Below are 10,202 nucleotides of genomic sequence, written 5' to 3'. Positions count from 1 at the left end.
GTGTTCACTCTTAACTTTTGAGTTCTCGATTAGGATAGTGTTCACTCTTAACTTTTGAGTTCTCGATTAGGATAGTGTTCACTCTTAACTTTTGAACAATCCTTCCAGTCCCATGAGCTTTCACTACACAAATTAGTCCATATCTTTCTTATCATATTTCTGTGAATAAACAGTGTTATCTGATTCTTACCCTTTAAGAAATTTAGATTTCACAATGTCTATGAAAGGCCACACAACTTGGAAAAGTACATGGAACAAAGCTGTAAATGTGCATGAATTCAAAGTCCCCCAGCTCCGTGCAAAGGGAAAGCTACTTTATGTTCATATTGGTGGAAAAGAATTCTTTAAGTAATCACACCACAGAGACATTATCACATTTGAGTGATTTCTGGAAAAAGTCAAAAAAAATTTGTTAGATCAATATGTAAGAGCTAGCCAATAAGAGGCTGGAACTAATGGGCCAAGCAGTGTTTAAAAGAATACAGTTTCCGTGTAATTATTTTGGGACATAAGCTAGCCATGCAGGTGGCCGGGTACCGGGGACGCAGCCTGACACAGTTCCTTCAACAGAATTCTTTAAGTAATCACACCACAGAGACAGTATCACTTTGAGTGATTTCTGGAAAAAGTAAAAAAAAAAGATTGTAACATCTCTAGTTGGATAATATGATGTGCTTTTGACTTAGACCCTATTTAACCACAATAATGGTGAGGATGTGTCTTTGATGGTCAGGGAAACCACAAGATGCTGAGCTCATCTTTCTTCCATCCACTGTGCATCAAGTGAAGAGATCCCACGGTCCTTACGTGGCATGTAGGGAGGGCGGTTCAGAGTAGTATCCCTACAGCCGGAAGGAACTGCCCCATTCACAAAGCTGGAAGGTTCATTCATATCCTACAAATAGTGAGATTATGGGTTATTTTTAAAGACACTTAAGTTCTCTCAATGTAGGAACAAAGAAGGGGTCACACGTTCAATATCTAGCATCCCTATAGATGCTGCACAGAGGGGAATCACAAAACACTGGAAAAGCACAGGCTAGAAACAACAAATAACTGAAACATAACTGACTATATTATTTCATTTTTTTCCATTAGGAAAAACAATAGTTTAAGGAATTCCCAGTAACTTTTGTGGAGGTTTCACATCAGGAACTTCAGACAGGTTCCCATGTACCATGGTGAGGACAATCCTAAGTTTGATTCTATGATCAGCACTTTCTAGGTCTGAAATTTTTTTCTGAAAATGATTATCACCTTGCCCAATGTCATGGATCCACATGCTAAAAACAGCACACATACACACAAACACACCCATACTCAGGCATACACAGACAAATCCATACACACTTACAATCCACAGGCCATCAAACTTCAAGCTCTTTCCTGGATTATCTGTGTTTGTATGGAGTTCTTGAATCTCTTTCTTCCACCACTCGGCAGTTGAATTACGGAAAAAGTCTGGAAAGGCCACATAAGCTCGGTATTTCTGTCAAATTAAAATATAATCAATTTATTTAAATTAATATATTATATACGAATCAGACATTTACCAAGAACTTAATAAATTCTTAAAGTTCCACAGTTTACACAGCGATAGTCTGAATAGATCCTATGTGAGATAACATTCATGACTTATTAGAAGAATATTTAGAGTAAAGATCAAAAAGCACAAATAATATTACTTCCCAGGAATTTGGAAACCAACCATGTTGTATGGAATGGACTGGTCATACAGGTCCTTTGCTTTTTGTGGATAAAAGCTAAATTTAAAACCTCTATGCTTGTGTCCAGAATGATGCCTGACCTGAAATATTCTTGAATCTATCAGGATTTCTAGATCTCAACTGTACCTTGGAAACCACATATGTGCCATCCTCATCATTGGTTCAACCATAACACGTGTCTGGTACACTAGGACTGTCTTTCATTTCTGACGGCACATACTGAAACCTTCCAGTCCCTCACTCAGTTGACCATCGTTAAGGAAGAGTTAAAGGTCCAGCATATTCTGAAGTTCAAGGGCAGCTACCTCCTAACCATGTACACACTGATGAAAAGTAAATTACAAAAACTCAGAAAAATGAACAGGCAGACTCATTGCATTGTTTAAACTTTTTATCAAAAGGAGGGATGGCCTGATGCTTCTTCTGCAAGTTATGTCAGCAAAGTTATTCATCCAAGTAACAAATGCAAATTAAGCAGAGAAAATATTAGGGCTGACACCTATGTTAATTGGTATCATTAAATTAAAAAGTCTGTTCACAGAAGAAAGCAAATCAATAATATGAGACTACGAGGAACTAGAAGGAAAAGGGAAGTCGAGAAGCCCAGTGCAGGATGGGAGAAGGGTGGTGCCGGAGTAACGTGTGGACATGGGGCAGCCTGTGTGTGAACACAAACACACATGGAGAAAAGGATCCCATAACTGAGGACAAAGGCTGGGAACTGTCAGGGCTAGCATCCAGTTCTGAGTTCACAGCCCTTAGGAACTGACAGCTTTGCGTTTAAAATTGCATTGTGACATAGGAAACTATGGGCAGGAAAACTTGAGCACACTTGAAGTAAAACATAGCTAACCATAAAATAATGGGTCTCAGACTGACAGGAGCATTGCTCCTACGTGGTTCTTTCCCACACATCTCTGTCCTCTGTGCAGACACATCTAATGTCCTAGACATGGCTGCCTCTTCCTGGAAACCCTGACCACATCCAGCATCCACAAAGAGTCTTTTACCTCCAGTTGAGTGTCCCAGTCTAGAGAGGAGTTCACTTCAACACCTGGGTAATCAGGCCAGACCTATGGAGAGAAAAGACTTGACAAACATGTCCTGAACAAATGTTCATACAAATAATTTCTTAGGAAACTATAAGCCAAGGCTCTAGGGCTAAGTTGCCCAAGAGAATTTTCCTAAAGGAAAATAGATTCAGCAGATATTACTGAAAACACAAAATGTAAAAATTAAAAATGTAGGAAAACCACATCTTTGGAAACGACACATAAAAGGCCCCAAAATCAACATTTCCACAGACTGCTAACAGTGGCTCTGGCCCTGCTTGAGTCTGGCTGGATCAACACAGAGCTCATACCTTTCCCCAGACAATGTCTCCATTATTGGGATATCTGATGAAGACGTTCTTCTCTATACCCCGTTCGAAGGCAGGGTAGTGCTGTGTCTCATTGCCAGAAATGGCTGGGTCCTGAAATCAGAGCACAAGGCAGGTGGAAAATTAAGACAGAAGATGCTTAAAAAAAGAAAGAAAGGGAAGTTCCCAGATGGAATTTCACTGTAAAGTTTCTGTGACTCTTATGAAATACATTTTTAGAAGTTGACTTCTATTTTTCTTGAAGAACTGGAAAGGACAGACATTCTAAGCAATCCCCACACAGTCCCATCCATTGTCCCAAGCACAGCGTACACATTCACAATGGACTAACCAGAATGAGGATGACCCGCATCCCATCTTTCTTCATGCGATTGATCAGGTCTGGAAACCCAGAGAACTTGGGGCTGAGGGTGAAGTCCAGCTGCCTCTCCATGTAGTCGATGTCTGAGTACTGCACGTCCTGGGAGGACACAAAGAAGCAATGCCTGCTTGTGGGACCAGTTCAGGCTCCAGAACACATGTCCCTTTCCCAGACCTAACTATGTCATCCTATGGTTTGGATTCTGGGATATTTTCTGTTTTCTTTTCTTCACGTGACTTCACTCAACACCAAAAAATAGAACATAGTATTTAATCCCACAACAGCACCAACTACAAAAAATGTAAGATGAGTGATAACTCCTATCTGTAAGGACTGTCATCACTGTACATAAGAACTGTATGGAGAGCTTGTGGCAATTTCCTAGCAGGTTGACCCTGGAATCAGTGGTTCTTGTTCATAGAAAATGTAAACCATGGACTAATAGAGTATGGACAATAAGTCTGCTGGAAATCAAAGTAAAAACAAAGCAAAACCGTGCAGTATCTATGGGGAAGCAATATGGAGTGTAATCAGACACAATTTTCTCATTTGGATGATGTATCTTATGACCTATTTTGCTTTAACGAAACAATATAAAGAACAGAACACTATGTAGATAAAATAGATTAAATATGCAAAAAAAGTTCCCTAGATCAGTCAGTCCAATTGGAAGCCTCTTGCCCTCGAGTGAGGGAGGTTGGCTCCACCTGTATTCCCTCTGGAAATGAGGAGACCAGGCCCTGTGTTTGTCAGAGCTATGCTTCAGGGCCTGAGGAGAGTGGGAACCAGTGCAAACTCAAAAACAGTGCTGTGGCTAACTTGGTTTCATTGCTCCCTAGTCAAGCATAACATACTGAAGAAATCTTTCATTCTTATGAAACAAACTTTATGACAGATTTCCTCAAGCCAGTACTAGATCTTCGCGGTTCGTCTGAGTTCCCAGTGCTCTACGATCCCTGCGATCACGGCCACCTCCTACACTGTAGCATTACCAGGCTCAATGATGTAATTAAGCATTTTATACACTTGCAGAGCCTCCCAAAAATTTAAGAAATTCACACACAGAGAGATTTCTTTAGCTCTGAGGTTGCAAAGCCAGGGTACCGTGACATGTACATACGTAGGGGATCCGCTTAGCCACCATCTCATTGTACAAGCTGGAGATCTCAGCATCATTCTCGTATCCATAGCGACACAGCTGGAATCCCAGGGACCAGTAAGGTACCATCACAGGCCGACCAATCAACTAGGAAACAGACAGAAAATATTAGTACTTCTAAGGAGAAGTGGGATTGTACAGAAAGAAGAGGAATATTTGACTACTCCAAACTACACAACACATTGAACTCTAGAAAGAAATTAGGGGGACAGTGGCAGCTTAGAGTTTCTTTTTGAGGAATTCTGAAAAATCTTGCTTCACTCTAACTTTTAAGTGAAATCCAGTGCAGTGGTTGTGAGCACAAACTCCATAGGTAAAATCCCTAAGTTAGCAAAGCGCTCCAGTTCTGGCAGCTGTGGGCCACAGGGAAGGTTAATGGCTTTTTTTCCCTCTTGTAATTAGGGACCGGAGTAGTTCCTGTCTTATAAGGTTTTTATGAGGAGTGAATGTGTTGATGTCTGTGAAGTGGTCTGGCATGTGGCAGTTAGCTGATGGTGTTTGTTTGGGGTACCACCATAGTCAACCTTTCCTTATCTACCACAACACCATCACTACCACAAGTACCATTAGCATTGCTCCCTGACCATTAGGACCCTGACCGATATCACCGTCATCATCAGTGCTAATGACACCATCCGCTCCACTCTCATTAACTGCATCGCCATCACTACCGCAATCATGAATACAACCATCACCTCCATCACCATTATCACTTTAAAAAGATTTCCTCCACCGCCACTAACTCTACTGGCAACATTCTCATTCCCATCTCTCTCACCATGTCCCCCCCACTACCACTAAACTCACCACCACCACCACCACTAATGCCACAAGTATCCCTGCAGTGTCATGACAGTCAGAGAAGCTGTAGTGTAATGGTGTTGAAATATCACACTGCCCCCTGATCTATGATATTCCCATTTCTGAGAAAGCCAATAATTGTAATTGCCACATGAGAATCACACTAATGAACTCACGACTGGGAGCAGAGAGCCTGCTAACATTAATACTTGTCAATCAAACGAGCTTCCTACCTCTGTGTACTGCTGAGTGACAAGCTCAGGAGTTGGCCCCAAGAATACAAAGAAATCCAAAATTCCCCCTGTGGTGCGGTAAGTCAGGGCAGGCGTGGGCTGGAATGTCACGTCTGAAAATACAGGAAAATATCAGCAAAGACAAAAGCCTTCAGGTTACCCGATTAGACTTGAAAGTCTAATTTCTCTTGCTCCCATTTTTGAACATTGATGGCAGACATTCTATACTAAAACAACATAAAACTGAGGAGCAAAAAGCCCTCAGCATCCCATCCCTTTAATCAGCCTTATTAGAAGCTTTAAAATTCTGAAGTTTTTAATTATCATAACTTTGATTTCATAGCAGTATAAAATTCATAAGGAATATTAAAGTAGCATTAAGAGTCTCAGTGGCCACCTCCCATGGCTTCCCACAATGAAACATTGTTGTCAAACTAGAAAATTCCAGTAATACAATGCTACTAATTCCACTATAAGTCACATTCATTTCATCGGCAGCTACAGTATGTATTCCCTGAATTTGATTCTATGCCCCCTTTTTTATATGGCATAAAAAATATTCTCACCTTCATTCTGCCAGAGGCAGTATTCTAACCCAATAGCTTGACAGTAATTCAAGTAATATAGCCAGTTACCTCCAGCTGATCCCCAGGAATTCGGGACACACTTGGTTTGGCTACACCTTCTTTTGTAATTATGCCAAATAAAAGTTTAATAAACATGGCAATAATAAGTCTCTAGACTAAAATGAGTGCTAAGCAGGAAAAAGAACCTATTACCCACAGATGCTAGTTTTGGCTTACAATAAAGCCAAGTCAAATACATTCTAAAGCAAAGCAAGAATGACTGACATATAATAAGGGACAAAGGTTCATCCTACCCATGGCGTTGCTGTTCAGCAGGAGGACTCCATAGGCTTTGCCGTCCTCCTCTAGCCCCATGTAGTAAGGGTGGACACCATAGGAGTTCATCTTGTACTGAGAGACACAGGAAAAAAGAGGTGAGGGGACTGTGTGCTTGGGAAAGAAACTCAACAGAAACTTGATTGCTACGAGTTAAGCTTCTTCTAGTAAGAGTAGGAGAGGAAAGGGGAACTTAAAAATGTGTCCATCTGCCTAGCAGTAGAAGGTAACAGCCACATGGCGTCTGGAAAGAGAACTACAAGACACATGGCCTGGGCAGAAAGGACAGAACCCAGACCCAAGCACCCTGTCCTTACCCCCGGGGGCTGATCCCTGGAAAACATGCCCCACGTGTGCCAGTTCAAGTCTATCTTGAAAGTTGGGTGCTCAGTTTCCCCAAAGCCATAGATGTATGTGGAGGGCAGGCGGGTGGAGATGCGGATGAACATGTCATTGAAGGTGAAGCCAAGGAGCCCAGAGTCCCAGCTGCAGAAGGAGAAGGGACATTTGCAACAGAAAATCAGATCTCTGATGGCTTCTAGCAGCTGCCTTCATGAGGACAACAGAGCTCCAGATTCCCCTCACACCATCAGAGCTAGATGATCCTCCAAACAAAGCACAAATCTACCTGCATAAAGCAGTCACCAACGCTCCCATTGATGGCTCAACAGTCATCCTTCACCCATCTTCCGCCCATCACTGCCTTCCTCAGGGCCCTCTTCATAGGGGGAAATCTAAGCCTTATGTCACACCACAGCAACTGCTATAACTCACACCTGCTCCTTGAGGGCCCTCCTCCTGCAAGCATGCAAAACTGTGACTGAAGAAATCCCATAGCATGGCACAGCACTGCTCATATTCTTTGGTGACTTCTTGGCAAGCCTTCGGTGCTGTGCCTCTTCCCAAACTCACCCCCACCCTGGCTTTATCTCCAACTTTCATCCTTCAATGATTTCACCAGTTTTATTTCTTGACGTGCCAACTTCTTTGGCGGTGCTTTATGTTTGTCTTCCCTCTATCAAAATGTATCTTCCCCCACCCAAAACTCCATGCTTACAACCTTAGTGCTTCCTCATCCCGGTTATATTTCAAGTGACACTTTTGCCTCAGAAAGACAAATTGAGACCACAAATTGAGTATCAGAAGGAGTGACCGCCCTGTAATTTGGTCAAGCCCATTTTCTTATACAACATGACTACAGCCATATTAGCTTCCTGTGTATATTGTCTGCACCCAGAAGGAAGTCCTGAAATATTTGCTTAATGTATTCCCTCAGTAACTGCCTTAGTAATCACTCACAGGATACTGAGGACTTCCCAAAGAATAGACCAAGAGGAAATTGCTTCCTCATGGATCTGGTCATGTGCACTGTGACACTTTAAGTAAGACAGGCTGTCTGCAACAATAATTGTCTGGTGAGGAATGTTTAAGAAAGCAGGAATCTGAGTCAGACCAGGTCCACTCACATTACAGTGCCTGTACTCTTCCTGCGAATTTCAATCCCAAATGGGTTCTCCTTGATGAAGACGTCATAGAGACGGCTTTCATTGGTGCTTTCTGGAACAGCCGGGATGTTCAGAGGCACTGGAACTTCATACCGTTTGTTGTTGGGATCATAGATCTAGGCCAGAGGAAACGGATTTAAAGATACAGGTGAGAAAATAAATTCTGATGTCCTGTAACACAGTTCTCCAAGGGTCTTATTTCTCTCTGGGTTTGGTCAAGATGTAGTGTATTTTACTGTGGAAATTTAAACACAAAACTTCTTTTAAGGTTCTGTAGCCTTGACCAGCAAAGAGCAACAGGATTGGAAAGGCCCTGCCCACACCTGATTGCCCACACTGCGCTTACCTTAAACTGCAGCATGTCATTCTTGTGGTAGATCACTCGCACCTGCAGCTGATCCACAGGGGTAGAGGGGAAGGCGTTGGTAAATGGGGACGCCTTCAGGGAGATGTTGGCTGTGGCCTCATTTGGGTCATTCTGAACATTGCTGACTGAGTACAGCTCATTGACAAAGTAGCAATAAGGGACCCCAGAAGAGCTGCTTTCCTGAAAAGAAAGTCAATATCCGAGATCAGCTGGGATCTGGAGTTACCCACTAGAAAGAGTTTAGAAAAGGCAATTTATAAGAAGAAAATGTGTGTGTGCAAGCACACATGTGTGTGATTTTATACGTAAGATATTTTAATAGTTGGTCTTCAAGAAATGCACTTATTAAAAATATCCCTGTCCTACCCCCAGTTATGGTTCAGTCTTCCATGGATGCCTGAAGAGGTTCTTTCTCCCTATGGGTTTCTGTGTATGCAAAAGCACACGATATACTTATGATATTTATAAGATATCCGTGCACACGAACACCTTCAGCTGGATTACCTTCCAGATGCAGCCTCGGGCAGTGCAGTTTGCTTCAGAAGTCCCGTGCTGATCTGGATAGCAGTCTATCTTTTCCTCGTCCCTTATGCTATCATCCCACTCCACGGTATAGGATTCTCCCAGGAGAAGCTGGATACCCGTGATGATTGCAACCTTTAGGGGTGGACAAAACACAAGAAATTCATCATTACAACAACGTCATTACACAACCTGAAAATACCTTTAGAACATTAAGCAGAAATGAGAACAGAGTCTCAACAATGAAAGGCATACGACTTGCTTACAGGAAGACTGTTATTAGATTCTGGGACTATCAGCAGTGAAATGTCAGTCCCCTTACTTTATTACTATCTTCCTCATCACATCATATAAGAATTGGGACAAATAATAGTTGCCACGACTTTCCCTTTTCATCCCTTCCCTGACCTATCTCTCCCGTTTATTTTGTTACAAAAACTCTTTTCTGCTCTTCTAGAATTTAGTTTCTCTTCTTGGGCTTCACTCCCCGGAGCACTGTCCCGGACAGTGAGGACACATAGAGAATATTCAATGTCAATCACAGGCCCAGGTTCCTATAATGGTTAGTATTGCCAACTTTCCAGGCACTGGAATCACCTGCAACATGGGTCTCTGGGCATGCGTGTGGGAGATTAGGGAACATCTTCCCACTGACAGTGGTGTCATTTCCCAGCTAGGATACTGGGCAGAGCAGCAGTATTCATTCATTGCTCTCTGCTTCCTGTTTGCAGATGGGATGCAACAGAGGCTTAGCTCCTGACACCTTGACTTTCCCACCATGGTGGACCGAACCTTTAAACCATGAGCCGGAATAAGTGTTTCCTCCACCAGTGGCTCCTGTCAGTGTGTTTTAACAAAGCAAAAAGAAAAGAATCTGACGCAGCTTCCATCTCCACATTTCTGTGAGATCTTAGACAAACCAAATGAATTTATTGAATCTCAGTTTAATCACCTGGAAAACTGGTGAGTTGAGAAAAAAATATCACAATTATCACATTTCCTTCCATACCTAACATTTATCCAAGTCCATCCGCTTAAATCTTGGAAGATTCTGATATTCTGCTCATCAAATTAAGCATTCAATATTTTCTCTTTTTTAAATATTTGACTCTTCTTTACCCCTTTCACTTGTTTTAGGTGACATTTTAAAAACCATCATGTTTCTCTCAGTCTCTTCCCTCTCTGACACTTTCCCATCCTGCCAATTCCAGCCCTCCACCACCATGGATAACAAGGCTTTTGTT

General features: G+C 42.2%; 1 protein-coding gene across 1 annotated transcript in view; it reads right to left on the bottom strand.

Annotated features, from left to right (window-relative positions):
- Mgam (maltase-glucoamylase) overlaps positions 1-10,202 on the bottom strand; it is a 109,348-nt gene that overhangs the window by 12,040 nt on the left and 87,106 nt on the right. Inside the window, exons 46-57 of the mRNA XM_026788554.1 lie at positions 8,941-9,093; positions 8,416-8,616; positions 8,031-8,185; positions 6,882-7,050; positions 6,543-6,639; positions 5,663-5,775; positions 4,590-4,715; positions 3,440-3,568; positions 3,091-3,201; positions 2,738-2,800; positions 1,355-1,489; positions 808-895 (exon numbers count right to left, since the gene is read on the bottom strand). Coding sequence (XP_026644355.1) covers positions 808-895; positions 1,355-1,489; positions 2,738-2,800; positions 3,091-3,201; positions 3,440-3,568; positions 4,590-4,715; positions 5,663-5,775; positions 6,543-6,639; positions 6,882-7,050; positions 8,031-8,185; positions 8,416-8,616; positions 8,941-9,093 — 1,540 coding nt within the window. The remainder of the gene's footprint in view (positions 1-807; positions 896-1,354; positions 1,490-2,737; positions 2,801-3,090; positions 3,202-3,439; positions 3,569-4,589; positions 4,716-5,662; positions 5,776-6,542; positions 6,640-6,881; positions 7,051-8,030; positions 8,186-8,415; positions 8,617-8,940; positions 9,094-10,202) is intronic.

Source organism: Microtus ochrogaster, unplaced genomic scaffold (assembly GCF_000317375.1).
Source record: "Microtus ochrogaster isolate Prairie Vole_2 unplaced genomic scaffold, MicOch1.0 UNK4, whole genome shotgun sequence".
In the NCBI taxonomy this organism is placed as follows: domain Eukaryota; kingdom Metazoa; phylum Chordata; class Mammalia; order Rodentia; family Cricetidae; genus Microtus; species Microtus ochrogaster.
This window is presented reverse-complemented; position numbering and strand designations above follow the sequence as displayed.